General features: G+C 38.3%; 5 protein-coding genes and 1 pseudogene across 6 annotated transcripts; 2 read left to right on the top strand and 4 right to left on the bottom strand.

The window, feature by feature from the left end:
* Positions 1-270: 270 nt before the first annotated feature.
* Positions 271-1655, bottom strand: LOC117785068. Its single transcript, XM_034622955.1, has one exon. The coding sequence runs from the start codon at positions 1235-1237 to the stop codon at positions 659-661; it is 579 nt and encodes a 192-aa protein (XP_034478846.1). The 5' UTR covers positions 1238-1655; the 3' UTR covers positions 271-658.
* Positions 1656-3932: 2277 nt separating this feature from the next.
* LOC117784204 (phosphatidylinositol 4,5-bisphosphate 5-phosphatase A) lies at positions 3933-5770 on the bottom strand. Of its 2 annotated transcripts, XM_034621871.1 has the most exons (3): positions 5561-5770; positions 4464-5474; positions 3933-4379 (listed from the first exon to the last, which is right to left on the bottom strand). In XM_034621871.1, the coding sequence occupies exons 2-3, from the start codon at positions 5460-5462 to the stop codon at positions 4344-4346; spliced, it is 1035 nt and encodes a 344-aa protein (XP_034477762.1). In that variant the 5' UTR covers positions 5463-5474; positions 5561-5770; the 3' UTR covers positions 3933-4343. The 2 variants fall into 2 exon arrangements, with proteins under 2 accessions (XP_034477762.1, XP_034477761.1); XM_034621870.1 differs by having other exon boundaries at positions 3933-5474.
* A 311-nt stretch (positions 5771-6081) lies between these two features.
* LOC117784203 (zinc finger MYND domain-containing protein 11) lies at positions 6082-8779 on the top strand. The gene is made up of 3 exons (XM_034621868.1): positions 6082-6317; positions 6398-7485; positions 7546-8779. Exons 1-3 carry the CDS (start codon positions 6203-6205, stop codon positions 8290-8292), a joined length of 1950 nt encoding a protein of 649 aa, XP_034477759.1. The 5' UTR covers positions 6082-6202; the 3' UTR covers positions 8293-8779.
* A 213-nt stretch (positions 8780-8992) lies between these two features.
* LOC117784829 lies at positions 8993-9912 on the bottom strand (annotated as a pseudogene).
* Positions 9913-10231: 319 nt separating this feature from the next.
* On the top strand, positions 10232-12944 carry LOC117784942 (putative sodium-dependent multivitamin transporter). The gene is made up of 2 exons (XM_034622799.1): positions 10232-11476; positions 11533-12944. The coding sequence occupies exons 1-2, from the start codon at positions 10495-10497 to the stop codon at positions 12318-12320; spliced, it is 1770 nt and encodes a 589-aa protein (XP_034478690.1). The 5' UTR covers positions 10232-10494; the 3' UTR covers positions 12321-12944.
* Positions 12945-13667: 723 nt separating this feature from the next.
* On the bottom strand, positions 13668-20081 carry LOC117785374 (ATP-binding cassette sub-family A member 2). The gene is made up of 11 exons (XM_034623340.1): positions 18971-20081; positions 18122-18349; positions 17770-18058; positions 16461-17450; positions 15740-15913; positions 15580-15682; positions 15330-15515; positions 14603-15256; positions 14493-14545; positions 14093-14432; positions 13668-14036 (listed from the first exon to the last, which is right to left on the bottom strand). The coding sequence occupies exons 1-11, from the start codon at positions 20048-20050 to the stop codon at positions 13850-13852; spliced, it is 4284 nt and encodes a 1427-aa protein (XP_034479231.1). The 5' UTR covers positions 20051-20081; the 3' UTR covers positions 13668-13849.
* Between the last annotated feature and the right edge of the window lie 996 nt (positions 20082-21077).

Raw genomic sequence — 21077 nt, 5'->3', positions numbered from 1 at the left:
GGCATATCAACACAATCTTATATAAGGGGTACTTTTTTCAGTTTACAACGAAATGAGGTCAAGTCCGTCCAAGACTCATCATTATGAGTAATAAATCAGTTCTAGGAAACAGAAAAGAATACCTAATCATGCTGGGTCAGTTGTGCATACTTTAAGAAGAAATCATAGTGGTATTTACCCACTTGGGAAAGTCTGAGCTACATTTTGTATAAGTACAATGGGGGTTTTTGACCTTATGGTCACAGATCGATTATCAAGAATAAAGAAATATGTTTAAAAGCATTTAAGTTTAATAATGAATTGCAGAGCTCATTCATGGAATGATTTGCTTTTTTTTTTAAATACCACATACATACATTGTGGATTTTGTAACTAAGTACTATAAATACAGATATTTAATATATAACTACTTATATGATGATATTTGTGAACATTTGCTCACTTATTAAGTGGCAGATAATACTTTTCAGTGCCTGGTCAAATTAAAGCAGTCAGAAAGTTTTGCTAATGCTAATGACTATATAACAATAGGAACCATTCGTACTGACCTACTCATACATATATATAAATGTAAGTATGTCTGCATTTTGTTTTGTTAAACTAACAGGCAAGTTACCAAGCTTAGACTTTGGACTTGAGGGGTAGAATTAATTAGAGCTTATATGCTCACATTAATCGCATTTTTGATTACAATATTTCCAGCCACTCCGTTTACAATTGTCAGATTGTTATCAATTTCCACACCCATACTTTGAGGAGGTGTATTATCTTTCTGGGATTTCTGCTTCGGTGTTCGCTTGCTGGATTTATTGCTGTGCAGATCGAGGGATTTGACCACCTTGAGGAGACCATTGCAGCCAATGTAGTCGACATTCTGCTGCTGGGACTGGCTGCCCAGATAGATGCGTCCATCGTTGCCCGTGTACTTGATGTGTCCACTATTGTGTTGGATCTTTAGTCTGGTTGTGTTGCCAATGATCTGCAGATTGCCCGTGTTGTTAATGATGCGCACACGATTACCATTGCCAATGATGCGCAAATCGCGGCAATTATTCTCAATGCGATATTCCTTGCAGTTGCCAACAAGATCCCGGCTGGCATACGTTGTATTGGTAGCTTCCGTTGTGGTTCGCTTGGGACTGTTGGTTTTGTTTTTGTGCTTTGCGTTGCACGTCGTACATTCCTCATCATCATACGAATCGCTTGCCGAATCCGTCTCAACCACTCTCACGCCCATTGTGTGTGTGTGTGTGTGTGTGTGTGTGTGTCTCTCTCTCTCTCTCTTTTTCTGTGTGAATTACTGTTTCTTTCCAATGCTAATCGCACACAAAAATCACCGATCGCCAAATTCGTATTCCGTTTTAGTCACTTCTACGTATGCTTTGTATTTGTTGTTGTTGCATTTACAGATGTTACTTTTTGTTGCTTCATCTAATCAGTGTATTGGTGTGTTAGTCTGTGTGTGTGTATCCAATTTGTTTGTTTTGCTTGCTGCTGCCAAAATTTGAGTCTAATGACGTTTCCACTGTGTAGGGGACTCCCGGCAACGCGGTACTTTTTTCCGATTTTACTTTAATTACTTTGCGCTTTGTGCTTTGCGTTCAGCTCTCGCCGATTGTTGGCTGTGCTATGAACGATATTACCACAGAATGTTCGGCTTTTATACCAGCCGAGACCTTACCGTTGTCGCTCGAAAGCGATGGGGTTTTTTATTTCAATGTTTCGTAGCGCGATAGCGAAATAGAAACGAGACCACAATAATACATAATTCGCTCTCGCTCCAGTCGGTTCGGAATCGTGTTTATCTCTGGGGAGACCACTGATAAAGTCGCCAATTTTCGTGTATTGTTTTGGAACATGAATAATGCCATCATCAGCTGTTTGGATCGAGTGACTGTCACAGGGCAGATGAGTTAACCACATTCCATTCATTGCGTGTAAAATACATTTGTTTAATCATTGCATATCCGAATGTTATTTTGAAGAAATTTTATGAATGTTATCAATGTTAGTGAATTTTAGGGGGTATTTTTATTTAAGTTTCGTTATCAGTGATAAGGACGTGCTGATATTCACTTGTAGATTTCATGTATCGGTCATAAATTTTACCATCGCGACTCAAATTACATTTTTGTCCCAATTAGCGGACATTTACACTTAGTCAAGTAACTGTTTTGACAAAATTAAATAATTACAAAATTAAAGAAAAAAGAATACCTTTTCTTGGTATTAATAAATTTATTTCTATTTAAAAAACAAACTTTGTAAATTATAATTTTGTCAAAAGACTTTCTTGACTAGCTGTATTTCGCTAAAATTACAAAATCAAAATAAAATTGCCAGTGGAGAGAGTCTTTGGTATTCAGTATGGATATTCCAGAAAGGGGAAGTATATCGCCATTCATTAGTTGCCAGGCGTGATATTTCCACAATAATTTCCTACTCGAAGAAACCCGTTTGTTTATAAACAACAATGTTTACACTTCTTATACACAGACACACTTTGTTCCGTTTAATTTGCATTTTCTTGTCTGCTTCAATTCTGTTCTCATATATTCTGTCAACTCTTTAGCTCCGCATGAAGCGTTCCCTATTTACTTGATTGTTTCACATGCTCTCTCTTCTCTGTTTCAATGACTTAGCAACTCTCCATATAAAGTGTTCTCCATATAAAGTGCCTGATTCGTGTACACAATAAATCTTGCCCTCGAATGTGAGAAATCTAATGTAAACATTAGAAGTGTTTACTCCAGTGGAGGTAAAGCACCGATCAGTCTAGCGATTGCTCTATAAACATTGCGATTTTTATGGTTTGTACAATTTATCAATCGAATATCATTCATTTTCCTAAAAGGGGGCGTGGTATATTTAAAAGTGCATTTTTTGATACAGTTCCGGGTGTTGACTATTCATTATCTATGATGGTACAATATTATAAAATGATTTATTTACTTGTTCATCAATTTACAGTCAAGGGGCTTTTTCTAAAGTTGTTATCTGGCGACGGCAGCAAAAACTAAAGTCAAATATCAAATTATTTTACTCATACTACACGTTAAACCAGCTAATTGCACAATTGTCTAAATGATTATTAGCCATAATCGTATTGTATGTACATATTTATATAATTCCTCGGCACGTGTCGAATAAAATCAGTTATGCCAATATGTAAGCCCATCCTCAATGCAGCCAGTAACAATCTATTGCAATCACCGACATGAAAGAACAAAAAACCCCCCAACACCTGTGGTGTTATAAAATTTCAATCACAAGTCGATACTAGCTGACAGACAGTCGGCCATCGACTAACATCGTGTTTTGCTTTATGCGTTGAAAAGAAAAAAAAACCACCAAAATCCAACTGGTTTTATCAGTTCACTGTCAGAATCGACCTTTGTTGTTGTATTTAACAGTGAAATATACCTAATATAAATTTCTGTCGACGCATCGTTAAAAGCTTCCCAAAACACCTGTTGTTATAGATAACATAGATAAGGAGCGTGCGAAACGGAGGTCAAACACAATATATATAGAGATGAGCACATGATTAGAGACATATGACTATAATATTAAAACATTGGCTTAGATAATTCTGCTACAAGAAATAAATAAACCATACTCCGGCGTAAAACATTTTTCTTATATTGTAATACCTCAGTCGTGATTAACAGAATATTCAATCACGCACACATCACTAGCGAATGGCTAGGGAATCTTATTTCGCATATCACAATTGATAGCGATGTACTCCCATTTTTATTCACTTAAATTAATGAAACTTTAAGCATGCGTTGAAATAAATTGATAACTTGTTAAATTGAATAGAAAAATAGATATTACTTTATTTAATCAACAACTTTTCAACTTTAACAATTATACATTTTACAAGAGATGTCTTTGCTTAACTTCAAAATAAGTGTATATTTTTCTTAATTTTTATAAGTAATTTAAGAAAAATAGATATTGCTTTATTTGATTGACTACGTTACAACTCTAACAATCATGCATTTTACAATGGTTTCTCTTTAAATAAAAAATAACTTGGTATGGAAGAAGAGTATTTAGTTTAGGAGTATTTCCTTTAGTCCATTTTAATATATAACGTCTTTGATTATACTTATTGAGTATATATATATATAAATTTATTAATATAATTGCACTGTGGAGTTATACTGAGATTCGTTAAATGAAAATGATCACAAAATATGGTTTAAATTGCAGGTGCGATTGTAAAAGTTTCACCTTATGTCTTGTATATTATACATATATATGTATATGCTTTGCATGATATGAGATTGATTGCTTTACGTACACACAGAAGGCAGTAAGTGCCTTGATTTCATTTACCTTTGAAATTCTTCTAGTTCGGCATTAAATAACTATAAAAGAAGCGGGAAAAGAGCAAATCAAAATAAAAGCAAGCCATGATAAACTATTATTGTGATAAAAGCAAACACACTAACATTTGTAATTGTGCTTGCCGCCCCGTGTGTCATCTCGTGCAGTTCCTCGTCGGTGTACGTTAGATTGTGGGTTTCAATTTTGTAATTAAAGGTCGCTGATACTGGCTTGTGATCGGAGAGCGTATAGTCCATGTTCGACTGATAAGACAACTGCTTGGCACTCAGGGTAATGGCCGGATAACTGTTGACTTGCACGCGATGAAGGATGCGGTCACACCAAGCTGGTCGTCGTTTCAGATTGTACTCGTTGCCGCCCTCATGGAACTTGAAAGTGGGCGCAAAATTAGGAAGCATCTCCTCCATCAAGCTAAACGCATTGCCCGTATCTCGCAGCAACACCAACTGATCCATTTGGAGCAGCTCCTCGTATCGGCCTTGATCTGCAGTATTGCGTACATCCCAAGCTGATAGATCTCCCGACAGGCGAAAGTTAAGGTCTCCAAACCAGAATACAAAATCGTGATCAAAAATACGCCGATAGCTCGGAGATTTGAACTTGGTATTGTCAACAATTTGATGATAATCTTCAATACGCTCCTTAAGCTTGTCATCATGCGCCGCCAAGTGGGAGCAAACAAAGACAGCTCCCGTGCCATAAAGACTGAGTCGTATGCTCACCGCGCCCTTGTTTCCCCACAGTCCACCCAGGCCAGTGCGTGTCTCCTCCGCCTCAATGTCCTTCATGTGCGGTATATGCTTGTGCTGGGCAAACATTGCAATTACAATGCCTTGCAGCTGCTCCGATTTAATCCTAACGTAATCGTGTTCACTCAAAGTGCTAGCCAGTTTCAGAACCCATGGATCGTCTTTGAATATGCCCAGCTTCGAGTTCACCTCCTGCAAGCCAATCACATAAATGTCCGGCAGTTGGTTTTCCGGACAGTTGGTGGTACCATTTAGGGCCAACAGCGAAGTCAGTTCCAAGTTTTTGGGCGAATGAGTGCCCACATTCCAAGTTAGCAAGAATATACACAAATCGGCAATGACCGAAGCTGCCATTTTGCACTCTTCCTAATTAAAAACGAACAATGAATAACTTGTGGTTAGACAACTAGATGCGTCAGATTCCAGCGAATTCACATGATCGATCAACTTACTTATATTACGTGTCGGAGCATTCAGTTTCAGTACAAAACGAAGACGTAATGTGTAATAAAAGCGTCTATCACCTTTATCTATTTAGTTCAACGAACGACAACACTTTTGTAATTATTTTTAGATCTGTCCGTTGATGTTGCTTGGCTTCATTCACTATTTCTGCCTATGTTGCGTCTGCTGCTGATGATGCTATTATTGTTTTTGTTAATCTCACACAGCCACTGTTGTCAACTTTTTAGAGGAAATAATAGCCGTTCAACATCTTATAACATCGCACTAGTGCTGCCAACTTTAGAGGAAAAAAAACAACTGTTTCTAGCTAGAAAACATGTAAATTTGATATTTCTTGGGCTTTTGCATGTTTTAAGAAAAAATAATAGTAGTAAAACATAGCTAAATTTATATTTAAAATAACCAGATTTCCAACTTATAGCAATTTTCAAAATTTTCTATCACCGAACTTCGAAAATAACCAGAACTAGCTATAAAATATCTAAACTGGCTTCAGTGGACCGCAGGTACACACGGACTGAAACAGCTGATGCGCTGCGACCAATATGCGACTGTCTGGCAACTCTGCACTGCGTTTCTGGTGAAACAAATTTCTACAAAATAAAGGATTCAATAAAAGATTTTTAAATATGGTGACGACATTGCCAGCCGGTGCCGTGGCAATTTGGATGCAAAAACTAAAAAACGGGGCTTACAGGTCTATCAAAATCCTGGAACGATGTTTGCTGACGCTAATGACAAAAGGTATGCAGAAATTCTTTGTGTTTTGAAATCTCATTGAGGAAGTCTTAACTTGATGTTTATGGTTTGCCAATTATATGTAGATGAAGCCTCTCAGGCAGTAGAGAATGCAATCAAGGCTGGCATTCTAGTGCCAAAAGAAAAAGGTGCATTCACCAAAGGCAAACAAGTAATGCTTTGTTTTCCACAGAAGCTGAGCAAGCATAAATCGCTAAAGTATGATCCGTATTGCTTTGAGTGTCAATTGCCCAGTGCTGGACCAGTACAGAAATGTCTCTTGTGTACGCGTTCTTTTCATGCTGACTGTCAACGTAAGAAACCCATACATCCAAATTACTCGGTGCCCTCGGACAGGTGTCAACCACATCGTCTTCCCCTCAACGAATCTGATATGGAGGAGTCAAGCAGTGAGGATGGTACTCCAAATGACAGAGTAACACCGCCACCTAGAGTAGCAATAGAACAGGAAGCTACCTACGAGGTTGATTGCAATAGTAACATCAACATCATCTCCAGAAATTCATTCAAACACGAGCCGGACAGTGCAGATGATGTGTATTTCGTTAGTGAGCAACCAGCGCGTCAGCGCAAGCGATGCAGTCCATATATCAAAAGCGAGCAAGCTCCAGATAACGAGGCTAACGACGATCTGCAACTGTGTACACCGTGCCGCCTGCTAAAGTTGGCCGATTTGCTGAATCCGCCACACATGTCCATTGATGAGCTAAACTGTCTGCTGAACTACGCGTGGCAGAAGCATCACAGCTGGATTGATAGAGATGTGCGCAAACACATGACTCGTCATTGGAGCGAAGGCGACTCGAATATCGTTAAGAACTTACTCTTCAAGAACGACATGCTCGGTATCTCGGATATTTCACATAGCATTGAGATGAAAGAGTACAAGCATCTGTCGCAGTTTCTTATCGATGTGCTTGACCTGCAGCACAATATTGGTGTTTTCTTTGGCACCAAGTGCGAGGAGTACAATGCCACCAAGTGGCTGGTACGTGATATCACCCATGACATTCGTGAAATAAGTCGCTGCTCTGACTGCTATCGTCATTCCATGGAGTCGAGCCGATCTGCATTCTGGTTTGCCAAACCCTGCACTCAGCGTCATGAGTTGGTCTACGCCAAGCAACAAGGCTCTCCCTACTGGCCGGCCAAGGTGAGATACATCATTTCAAAGATTATGTCCACATCTTTCATCTATTTCTTAAACCTACAGATTATTCGCGTGATGAGCAAGAAGAGCAACATATTTGACGTACGCTTCTTTGGTGGCGATCATTCCCGTGCGCTCATTCCAGCACGTGATATACTCCCAATAGATGCGGATATTTCAAAACTTAAGATTAAAGCGACACGTCCGTATAACGCTGCGATGCGAGAATACCAATGTCATACGATGTTGCTGCATCAGCCAATGCATTACTTTAGCTTCTCTGCTGATCCTCGCGATGCCGACAATCTCATTAACCGTGCGCTTTCCCATTGCATGGAGGCGATTGAAGTGAGCTCTTCCAATAAACGCCCTCGAGCTGCTACGCCCGCTTCGGCTAAGAAACGAAAGCGAGCAACGGCAGTAGCAACTCCCAATCTGTCACAGCGCCTCCAACCAAATCGCCGATCTTCAATAGCCGAAGGTCAAGAGACGCTGCAGGACATCACATTGCAATTGGAGAACAGCGTTGCATCTTCGCCAGTTTTTGAAATGCAAGGAGGAAGAGTATCAAACTATCAGGAACTGATACAAGAAGTTTTCACGTTAAATGAGCAACTGACTCGAAACAAGGCTGAATTGGACAACCTAAGAGATGAGTTAAAGGCGGTCAAACGAAAGAGATGGTGTCAACATTGCTTGGACGAAGCTGAATTCGACTGCTGCTTCACTGCCTCGTACTGCAGCGATGCTTGCAAGCGGCGGGATAAACGACGACATCAAGGAACTTGCACCCACAACGGGCAGACTTAGTTCCATTTCAATGCATTATTTTCTAAATATCATTTACACATTGTGGTTTGTTAAACAAGAATGACATGTACACATGTTAGCCAAGTAATTCACACATTTTATATAGCAAAACAAAACTTTTTTTATACCCTGCTCGAGAGTATTTTAAGTTTGCGCAAAGTATGTAACATCGAGAAAAAGACGTGACAGATCCTATGAAGTGTATATTTATATTTTTGTAAGCCTCATAAGAAAGTGATTTACAAGAGCAATTTTAAAGCTAGAAACTTGAGTGTTTTAAGTAAATATATTTTAGTTTTTTTTTTAATTCTTATTTAGTACATATCGCTTATTTAAAAACATGAATGTCTTCAAGTAAATTAACGATATGTAGTTGCTTCCATAGTTCTTATTAGAGCAAGGTAAACAGAAATTATATCCATCGGGTTTAACTATTTGTAAATATAAAATCCTAATACTTATGTGATTATTTAATTTTGAAAAATAACATTTTCTTGTTTTTTAAATTTATTTTTCTCAATTTTTATGGTTGCTTTTGGTTTTAAAAGCAACTTTAAAGACATATTAAATTAAATGCAGTTTTCTTTATTTTGTTATAGAACTACTGGTCTTACTGTACATAATATGTATACTAAGTATAATGAAATCCATTTGTAGCATCTACGTTTGTCCTGTTTACAATTCATTGGTTTATCTTTTTTTAAAGAAAATAATCGGCTCGTGGCTTCTTCGATGGTATATGACGACGCTCTTCTGGAGCGGCCTCAAAAATGGCAAAGTCAGGATGCAGATACTCATTCAGTTGAAAAATAGCTGCCACATTGCCGCAGCGATAACAATAGTTAGGCGCTGACCAAATCGTTAGAACAGTCCCATTGAAGTGCCACTTGAAACCTTCCATGACCAGCTGATGGGCGCGACAGATCACGTCAATGTCGTTGGTGCGATTGAATTGTGCTGCGATATCGGGACCAAATATATAGCCAGCGCCCCGGGGTGATACACCCCATCCGATCTGATCCTCGGGATCACTCCACAGCAGATCACACATGGGACCATCGTGTGGCACTTCCTGTTTGCGATCGATGCTCCGGATCTGATCCAAATACTGTATAGACGGCGATAGTCCGCCGTGCACACAAAAGATCCTCCCATCAATGAGGGCCGACAGACTGAGGAAATCAAAGATTTCGGTGCAATAACGCCAGACGGAGGATGAGCCATATTTCCGAAAGCACTCATCGTAGAAGCCATACACCTGGGTGATCTGACGGCACTCGTGATTGCCACGGATCAGCGCTTATCCGGATAGCGCACCTTCAGTGCCAGCAGGAGCAGAAAAGTCTCGACGCTGTAATAACCGCGATCCACGAAATCACCCATGAATAGATAATTTGTGTCGGGCGCCTTGCCGCCGATCTTGAACAGTTCTTTCAGGTCATAGAACTGACCATGGATGTCCCCGCAAATGGTAACGGGCGTATCAATCCGTTGCACGTTCCCCTCCTCGCCAAGGATTTCGCGCGCTTTGGCGCACAATGTTTTCACTTCATTTTCCTTGAGGATTTCACAGCGTTTTAGCTGCTCAATTTGAAGATCCAAATCGCTGTAGTCGGTCATGACGGTAAATGGTAATGTCAACAATACTGTAATAATGTAAAGGATATTTTTATTTTTTTTTAATATTGCAACAGAATTCAAGAATTGTGTCGTTAATTCCATGCATTTCTTATTTATAAACAAAATAAATTCTGCCTGTTATTATACCTAATACTAATTACCAACTTTAAAAGGTTCAAAATTGCTTATTTAATTATTAAAATAAGTTGGTATGAATTTATTTTTGCTAGAAAGCTTGTTGAGCAGCATACCATGCCTAGAAAAAAGTCGAACAGCGGTGCTAGCAGGTGGCAACGCCAACGGTTCGTCAATCAGTTGTTATTCAACCGCTAAGCTTTACGGTCGGTTGTCATTCGTGGCGGGTTTCTTCCGCAGCAAGCTGTAATCGCGTGTTTACTTTTTTGATGTCTGTATATAAATACAGATATATGTAAGTGAACTTCGCGCATAGGTTTGTAAAAAGCATTGACAACGGAAAAGGTCAATACGCTTCGACAACATTACTTGCATTTATTTTAATTTGTGAAAAAATCAATTGCTGAGCTTGCTACTCTAAACAATAACAACAACAATAATAACAAAATGCCTGTTGGTACTTTTGATGTTTGGGATGCGTTGGTGCTGGCGAGCATTTTAATAATATCGGCACTAATTGGTCTATATTATCGTTACACGGGTGGCAAACAGAAGACAACGAAAGAGTATTTAATGGCGGATCAGAGCATGACAACGTTTCCGGTGTCCTTTAGCCTAATGGCCAGTTTTATGTCCGCCATCACGCTAATGGGTGTATCCACTGAATCCTACCAGTTTGGCACACTCTTTGGAGTGATTAACATCTCGTATATACTGAGCACACCAATTGCCGCCTACATCTTCCTGCCTGTATTCTATCGGATGCGCACAACAAGTGTCTACGAGTACCTGGAACGAAGATTTGGTTATGGGACGCGTCTAGCTGCATCCATGGCATTCACCTTGCAAATGATTCTCTACATGGGCATTGCTCTCTATGCTCCAGCACTGGCACTGGAGGCTGTCACCGGCATATCTAAAGGTACTGCCATATTGGTACTGGGACTGGTTTGCACCTTCTACTCAACAATGGGTGGCCTCAAGGCTGTGCTCATCACCGATGTCTTTCAATCGTTCCTCATGTATGCTGCCATTTTTGCGGTCATTGTTGTGTCGGCCATCAAGGCGGGTGGACTAAGTCCCATCTGGGAAGTGGCCAGAGAACATGGACGTTTGCAATTTTTTGAATTCTCTATGGATCCCACAGTTCGGCATACTTGGTGGACTCTTATAATTGGTGGCATGGTCACCTATCTATCCCTGTATGGTGTCAATCAGACGCAAGTCCAGCGACTTCTGAGCGTGCACAACTTGAAGAGCTCACAGTCGGCATTGTGGTGGAATCTGCCAATTCTAGGACTGCTCAGCTTTAGCACCATCTTCAGTGGCTTGGCCATATTTTATTACTATCGTGACTGCGATCCGCTGCTCAATGGACGCATCGATTCACGGGATCAACTTATGCCGCTCTTTGCCGTGCATACAATGGGTAAGTTAATGATCTAAATTAGTTAACAATTGAATTAAAAGATCATTTACATGCAGGTCAATATCCTGGATTGTGTGGTCTCTTTGTCTCGGGTATTTTCTCGGCCAGCTTGTCTACGATATCCTCTGCGGTTACATCGCTCTCGGCTGTCACACTGGAGGACTACGTGAAGCCCTTGTACAAGGTTGTCTTTGGCCGAACTCTGATGGAATCAAAGTCAACGCTGCCCACCAAAATCATTGCCTGCATTTATGGATTGCTGTGCATTGCGTTGGCCTTTGGCGCTGGCTCCTTGGGCGGCGTCTTGCAGGCCTCGTTGACCATCTTTGGAGTTGTCGGTGGTCCATTGCTTGGCATCTTTACACTCGGAGTTTGCACTGTGCGCACCAATCAACGTGGCGTACTGCTTGGCTTTCTGCTGGGCCTCTGTTTCTCATTCTGGATTGGATTTGGTGGTCCCAAGCCAGAGCCAACACTGCTGCCATTCAGTACCACAGGCTGTGAGTTGAGAAATGTTACCGAGGTGGCAAACGCACTGCTGGAAAACAGAGTAGAAGACGAACCTCACTACTTTTGGCTGTACCGTTTGTCGTATCTCTGGTACTGTGTGCTGGGCTTCTTGGTCACCATAACTGTAGGTTACTGTGGCAGCATTATGCTGGCACGCTTCAATTATGCTGACAACTCGCAGATCTACCTGGACAAGCAGAAAAAGCATCTAGATTACGATCTGTTTGCACCAATACTCTCACGTCGCTGGCGACGCCAGCAGAATGAGCAGCTGGATCCAATGTTCCATGACGAGTCGCTGACAAAGTTAACTCAGCCAGCTGCACCCTTGTAATAAGTCAAATATAATTTAGTTAAATTGTTAAATGAAGTATAAAGAGTAGTGAATAAGTTTTAGCCAAGTTCCGGCACAGATGTCGCATTATTTGAGGCATAAAAAGATATTAGCAGTCGTACCTAATAACTGGATAACAATGTGACCTATTTGTATACCTGCGTGTTAACTATCAACTGCTAAAGGCGCCAATGTCTTCCATTTTGCACGTGTATAAGAACAATAACAAATATTATACTAAGCTGTTATCTTTAGCAGATCAAGTTCCTCATTGAATATTTGGGAAACTCTGGGAATTGACAATAAAAAACATTAAAGATTGACAGCCACAATCTTTATTGTTTCATTTAATTAAAAAAACACAAACTCTACTTAAGTTCATATTGAACTTGTTTAATATAGATTATGATGAAAATATATTATACAAGTATAAATTTACTGTGTGCGAATTTATCAGCCTGTTATTGTAAATTATATACATCACATTTACAACCCACGTAATAATTAATCAAATGAACGAAACTATATTATTATATTAGATGTGCTTGTACTTATTTATATACACTACTTGGCAACATTTGTAAAACTATTAAAGATTGTTGCAGTTTCACTGTCGAGGATTTTCAAATGTGTGTTTTTACTAATAGAAATTCAAATGGCCATGAAATTAAACATATGTACCTACAAAATATACTATAAATACTCGTACAAATAATGATAAGCTAATTTTACGCAATCGCGTGCGAGGCCTTGCATTTTGTGAATCAATCTGACAATCGAATTTCATAACTATATTTCGTATGTATATCTTCAGAGTTCTATCGTCATATCGGGGGCCAAATTCCATTTAAACGATGACCAAACAAATTGTTATAAATTGCAACTGGGGCAAAGGGCAATTATGGAATTGTTTTGCTTATAAACAACTCAAATATTCATATGCATTGATTGAACCAAGCATTAATTGAGCTTGTCTATAAATGTATACTCGATTTACATACGATATACTATAATCTTTGTGGCACTGTGATCTGTGGAAAGTTTTCTGCTTTTTCTTAGTCAGCTCAAAGAATTTAAACTCTTTGTTGACATGAATATTTATTATGCGAAAGAAGAAACAGAAAGAATCATGATAAGCGTGAACTATGTTAAAGACTTGTTTACACTTCAATTTTTTGCACAATAATCCATTTATTTATAGATACTTACATTGACTTCAATTCCAGTGGCAAATGCTTTTTTATTTAAATGTATTATATTTTGTTTTAATTAACATACAGGGTCTTACAGTTTATTTATTTTAATATAATTCAGTTTTATTTTAATTATTTACGGAGTATAGGATTGTTATAATCATTTATATTTGAGAGTATTAAGATGGTTTATTCAGTTTGTTTTATTACTCGTTCAACTTTAATCAGACATATTTACACCTACATGAGAGTAAGCTGAACGATTTACAGATTTCTTTCCCCCATGTAGGTGTAAATAGGTCGGAAAGTTGCTAAATTTGTAGCTAACATCAAACATTAGATGATTGAATCTCTACTCTGTACAATGCTCAAAAATATATCCTCGAGTGTTGTTTGACTTATCGAGTAATGCTTTATCTGCAATCGAAATCGATTATCTTCCATATATCTGAATATCTCTGACCACTTAAGATCTTTGTTGGGTATTACGATTGTTAACAGGCCGCGATAGGTGAATGATTCACTGTAGTTACATGAAAAATCTTTGAATATTATAATTTTCTCGACATTTGTACTTACCTAACATAGCTTTTGGGAAAATCGGCCTTAAACTTTCTCTCTACATCCATTAGTAAGCCAGAATAATTAAATTCATCGTTAGAAGTAACATATACGTTGAGTACACTGCTTCCTATATGCGATACTCCAATAGTTGTCCTTTTTCCTGTTACCGAAGTTTTTCGACGCTTAATTACTAATGTACCTCTTCCTGAAGATTCAACTGTATCTTGTTGTAAGGATTCTTTTGGACTTAGGGCTAGTGATTTTTTATTTTTTCTCTTAATTTTTACTTGTACTGCCTTTTCCGTTGGCGATACATCATCAAAATCACTTTTTGTTTCTGTACTTTGCCTCTGTCCTGAATCAATTTTATGAAAACTTGAATTAAAAAGGAAAAAAGTATTTCTTTATGTTTTACCTTTATTATCCGATGACCGGTTGCTTGGGCCGCTGCTTAAGTTGATTAATGCACTAGAAAATAAATTGATAAATACAAAAATTTTTTTTAAATATATTTAAGAAGCTTACGTTTTGATCTCGTCCATTTCCTCAATTGTGCCTAATTGAATTTTAATTGAAATGCCCCTGTTAAAACGAGTCTTAATATCCTCTGCGGTTCCAATACATCGGAGCTTTCCTTTGACCATGAAGGCCAGGGAGGAGCAAAGGATCTCACAGTCGGCCACGTTATGCGAGGTGATCAGGATGGATTTGCCGTAGGAGCGCATTTGAGTAAGCACCTTTGCGATCTCTTGCTTGGCACTTATATCCACATCTGTGATGGGATCATCTAGGCAGATCAGGGTTGGCGATAGCACCGCAATTGCAATGCTTAGTTTCCTCTTGATGCCGTTGCTATAATGAACCATCATTTGATCGAGGCTTTTGGTGAACACAAAACTCTCAGCCAGATTTTCTATTATGCCGGATATATATTCTTTTTTGATACCCCTTATAAGGCATGCAAACTTTAGCATTTCTCGGCCAGTCATATAATGCATTAATACCGTATTTTGTTGAGGACAGTATCCCATGTGGCCAAAGCACTTTTTCCTTTGTTTCTTCATGCTGAATCCCTTGACATAGATATTCCCTTGAGATAGCTTCGAATTGCCAACGATCAGATCAATAGTACAGGTTTTCCCAGCTCCACTGATTCCCAATAAGCCGAAGCAGTTATGTCTGCAATAAAATATTTAAAGATTTTTAGACAAAAGTTCATAATTGGGAACGGTAGTTATTGGACTTTGTTTACGGGCTGATCTTGAACGATACACAGTTGACTGACGTCAGGTCCTTAAATTTTTTTGAAACTCTATCACAGACTAAGCCGTAGCTCTTAAGCAGATCTTGTTGTTTGACTATTTCATCGACTTGCTTGCGTGCCTCCATCACATCTTCGTCATTCAATACACTTGGACAATTCGACTCTCGATTTTTTCTGCGTAAGAAGATCAGGAATTTTAAATTGCTGTAAAATTGAAGGTAATGTTACCAAACCATACGTTAAATGATGGAACTTGCTTATCAACAGCACCAGACTGAAGAAGATTATTCCACTTATTATCATACAGATAAACTCTGTATATGCAACGAACATAGATGACCCTAAAAATGCAAACTCATTTAATCATCCATCACAATTTCGAACTGAATTTTAAATACCTTTTTGACAATCTTCTGCATTCAATGAATTACGAAAGCGTTCCATATTCCCGTTCTCCAATGTGAGTAATGCAGCCGAGTACATGGCATAGAATGGTTCAAACAGGAATATGCGATGCAATATATAGTACTTTCGATGTGACCTATGATAATAAGTCATAATAGACAGAATAGCTGCAATGGTAAGTTTTTTTTTAACAGAAAATTAATTAATTTCTATAACAAAGTTAATTTGAATTATTACATTGTAAAGCTATGTCTTTATGTAAAGCATAAAACAGTCTAGTAATCGATTTACAAAATGTTGGTATATTAGTATAGTAAGAATAGAAGAAGTATGTTAAGTAAAAGCAAGGGGCGCAGAGAGGAGGGGAAAAAGGAGCAATTTACCCAAACCTCGAAATGTCAAACTGTGACCCTGGAGACCTACAAAAATTTTGAAGAATCATCTAAAGAATTTAATTTAAATTAATATAATGATTTTAATGTTATTTTTTCACAGTTTGAAAACCAAGTTTGAGTAACAAAATTCGTAATTCAATTATATATTGTTAAATATATAAAAGAATACGAAATTTGTATAATTATGGTATATTTATTCCAAGTAAGAGGCAGTTTGCAGTCTAGGTTAAAGTTGCAGTAAAGTTTAACTAGAATGATATATGTAATTACAGCACAGCTGTAGTGCGTATGTATGATATAGGTATAGTGTAATTATTACCGGTTACAGTGTTAAAGAAAACCATGATAGTCAGGCCAATGTAGGGCACCTTGAAGGCAAAGGAGAACAGATAGATGAATGGAAGTGCAGCGAAGGCAAAAGCCAACAGGTTAACTAATAACCAATAAAGCACTGCAGGAGGTTTTTGATAGAAGGCGATCATCAGCGAGAGTGCCAGGATAAGAAATATTAAATAGTCCCATAACAGATGCGACAGCCAATATGTATACAAACTGATGCCGGAAAGGAACTGCTGTTGTGTCATTTGCGAAATTCTCTCCTGGATCGGTAGAATGATATATGTTGCCATGGCAATGCCCAAATAGACCATGATAAAAGCGGCATATTTTTTGTCACTAATGTTCAAATCTCTCGCACGCAAAACCAAATCCGAGCTGGCCCGCGGCTTATTGGTTATCTCAATGTCAACACTTGCCAGGACGCTTCCAATCGCTTTATAGATCAGGCTCAATGTCGTCGGCTGTCCGTGAGTCAATCGACGGTTATACCAGGCCGTGACAGAGCCCTGTCGAAATGTGGCTGCAGCAACAAAGGTTTTCGTAAAACCTTCCTCATTCAACTCAATTTTATCTAGCAAGTATTCCTCCACACCATCTCGAATGCCGAGCATTGTGGCACCTGCCAACATGACAGCTTTATCATATTCGGCTGCACTTTCTAGGCTGCGATCATCAAGAATTTCACTTGCATTTGTTTCATGGTATGTGCGTTGAATGTCCCTTACTACAGTCGGGTTGGGATACACTGCCAAGTTGGAGAACGATTGAATCTCTGTAGTTTCACCTTTGTCCAGTAAATCAAACATTAAATTTAACACTGCGACAATCATCGGGAGTATGATTAGGCACACAAGAAGGATTAGATTGTGGCGTGTGTAGAGCATCTTCTTAATGAGCATGCCGTGCCATTCGTTAAGGCATCTTTGCTTTTTACTTGTCTCCTGAATCTTTATGCCTTGCTGCACCCATTCTATAATGCATGAAATGGGAAAAAGATTACTTCTCAACTTTTTATTTTATGCAGCGTATAGAAACTGCTTGTAAATAAATCAATAAATTATACCCTTGACATAAGTCTGTGGAGTGTAACAGAACCGATTAAATATATATTTATATTTAACCAGTCTTACAAATATCTTTTGAAAACCAGTTAAGTTTTATAAAAAATTAATTTTAAATTGAACAACTACATTATATAGCTGGAAATATCGATGATGTTATTTTTTTAGATATCTGTGGGACAGTCTAATACATCCTATATGTTAAATGTAGTACTATTCATCGCTTACCATCCGATGTACCGGCGCGAACAGCTTGCGATTGATCGACTTTATCAGCGCCAATCTTTGAGAAAGTTTCATCCATCGTTGGTGCACCGACTCCAAAACTGACCAGCTTTAATGCATCCAGTTTCTTCTCTAGGGACCGAAAAAGTCTTGAATATTTTGATATCTTCGCCACAGGCAGGCGATAAACAATATCAGAGCCCAAAATGCCCTCTAGCCGAACATCCCCCATTTTACTTTGGAGATATGTTGTGACGCTCGCTTCTCGGCAATTGGGGAGCTGCACACAGACCTTTACCATAATTCGTTGACATGAATAATCGAAATGGAAATGTCTGTCTAGTAATCAACTCACCAGACGATAACCAGGTCCAAGATTATTTATTAGAAAATCTGATGTGCCATAACCTATAAGTTCGCCGGCAGAAATAATGCCGATACGATCTCCTAGCACCTCGGCGGCATTGACGCTGTAGGTATTCACGAGGATGCAGCGTCCTTCCTTCTCCGTTCGCAGCAGATCCCACACATCTCGACAGGCAGATGGATCCAGGTTAGCGCTGGGATCATCGACAAGTATCACCTGCATATGATGTTGTGATTGTTCAACTATACAAGACACACTTATGAAACAATAGTATTTAAATTGCACTACATTGAATAAAAAAATACGTTGAGAGCCCCTTTACACAATTTATATATACATTTAGTTGAGGAAGTGTTTCATAAAATAATATATCACCTTTTTTGCATATTTGTAGACGCTTAAATTACTTAAAGACTAAGACCGGGGGCCGTAACGGTTTTAATTTTGAAACACGAGTTACAAAACATAAAATATTTGTTAAATTTTATAAACAAAAATTAAAAAAGAGTTATATTATAATGTTTAAATAAAAATTAAAATTTAATCATTATTTCATAATTTTTTGTAATTAAAAAAATAAAGCTAAGACTAATAGTTATAATAAAAATAAAAAATAAAAGTTTATCCTGTGCCTAGGAAAATAAATCCTGGGAAAACATATCTAACATATAGGTAGTTTTCATTGAATTTTCTTAAACTCATCTTGTTGCCATTTGTTGCGATTTAGTGGGATAATAGACACATATAGAACGTTAATAAGTAATAAAAACTAGTAAAATAAATAAAAGAATTTTAAAGAAGATGCATCGAATGAACAATGAATCTTCTTTTTCTCACCTTGGTGCCAGCACAGAGGGCACAGCACAGCGAGAGTTTGCGCCTCATGTCAATCGACAGATTCCTGACCTTCGTCCTTGCCTTGTGTTTTAAATTTATTTTATATAGATAGGAATACGCCTCCTGTTCAGCATTGTAACTCGACAGACCCTTAAGACGGCTATAAAAGTAAATATGCCAAAAGGCGCTGAGTTCCTCGAAGAAAATGTTTTGCTGCGAACAAATGCAAATATTCTTGCGGGCTCTTTGTGGTGACACGGCCATGTCGTTGCCATTGATCAGGACCCGGCCGGAGGTGGGCGTATACAGTCCAGCCATCATCATTAATATAGCCGTCTTGCCGGCTCCATTGTGTCCGAGTAGCACAGTTAGTTCGTTCTCATACAACTTAAGGCTGAAATTGCGAACAGCCAGCTTCGGTCCGAAAGTCTTACTCAAATTTTGGCAGTCGATAATAACGGCATTGCCATTGTCCACCTCCTCAAATGCTAGGGTATTTTGGTTCCTAAAACTGCTCGTTGCCTGCTCATCTTCATTTGGATTGCCTTCGGATTGACGCGAGGGACAATAGAATTGGCGATTGAAGGGGAAGTTCCACTTTTTGGGAGCACGAAATCCGCCAGGTCTTAGCTGATCCAAATACAAACAGAGCACTAAACAAATGAGGCTGCTAAATATCATAATCAGCATTATGCTGCCATAGCTTAGGACATCCTCAGGATGAGCGCATCGAAACATATTGTCCCATTGGACTCCCTGGTCAATAATCTCAAATCGAAGTATCTGATAAATTATTAAGGACATTGCGCTATTTATACACATGGCAGTGCCGACAGACTTGCCAATACTGGGATGCATTCCAAAGCTCATGAAGAAGGGCATAAAGCTAACGAGATTCAGACTACATAGGACAATCATGGCCATAAATGAATTGCTAAAAATGGCGGAGACCACAAAGGTGCGGCTTATTAGATACAATATGTAAACGACAAATATGACCCACAAGACTAATATGTTGCTGTTAGGGCACATAAAGCACTTCATCATTATCGCAATTACTGTAGCAGGAACCATAAACATCACAAAGGTAACAATAAACCAAGAAAGCCAATTCAATCCGATTGGTAATCCCATGATTTGCATTATATCCCTCAAATATCTTTCCTTCTCCGCAGAAATCATCTATAATACACAGATTTGTAGAGCATTACGAAATGTCAAACATAAAAGTTATCGGTATCATAGCTGAGAGTTTTTCTTCTAGCCAATGGAATATTAAAAACCAATCTCAATTAGGGCATATAGACATTTCCACTTCCAATATGAAAATATATTAAAAGATATTAACGTTACGTTACAAAAATATTAGTTGGTTTTGAGTTGGAATAAAAAATTTACAAACTTAACATCTTTTAAAATTATGTAAGTTCATTTTTTAGGCTATTGCATTAAGAAATCTGTTTCCCGATCTTACATAAAGTTCTCTAGAATTTTGTAGAAAATTTGTGTATGCATAATAAAATATATATCACCTTTTTTATAGTCAACAAACTTTTATAATAGAATTGAAGTGTTTTTTTTTTTTTTTTTCAATATAATTAGTTTTATGTAACTGGATGAGACATTTCGTCAAATAATCTTTATAATATATACTCAACATTTTAGATGTTGAAATTTAAGAAATCGTTCAAGAATATAAAACAACAAAAAAAAATTACCTGACAAATAATCAATGAAGGACACATAAAGATGATAGAAATCATCATTACGAGAGCTAAAAAAGCGTCTGGCAAACCGGGAAGAACTGAACGTGCTGCATCGGGAAAGGCCTGTATATGAACTTGAGGGATTTGAGCACTACTGTTTACCGCCATTATAATTGCCTCGGATAACTTCATTTGAAAGTACAGAAAGCCCTCGGCTTCATACAAGTCCTTGCTAACTCTGGATCCGGTTGGATGTTTAAATAATCGACTAGTCCATGTTCGATTCGGATTCGAGCGCGCATGCCTCGGAAAACGTAATGCAACCTTGACTTTGGATGGCATTTCCATAATATTCCTTAAGTGATCTTCAAACTCAATGCCCACAAAGGCATCGTCCAGTT

Source organism: Drosophila innubila, assembly GCF_004354385.1.
Source record: "Drosophila innubila isolate TH190305 chromosome 2R unlocalized genomic scaffold, UK_Dinn_1.0 1_C_2R, whole genome shotgun sequence".
Taxonomy (NCBI): Eukaryota; Metazoa; Arthropoda; class Insecta; order Diptera; family Drosophilidae; genus Drosophila; species Drosophila innubila.
The sequence above is the reverse complement of the archived record's forward strand: the minus strand, read 5'-3'. Positions and strand labels throughout refer to the sequence as shown.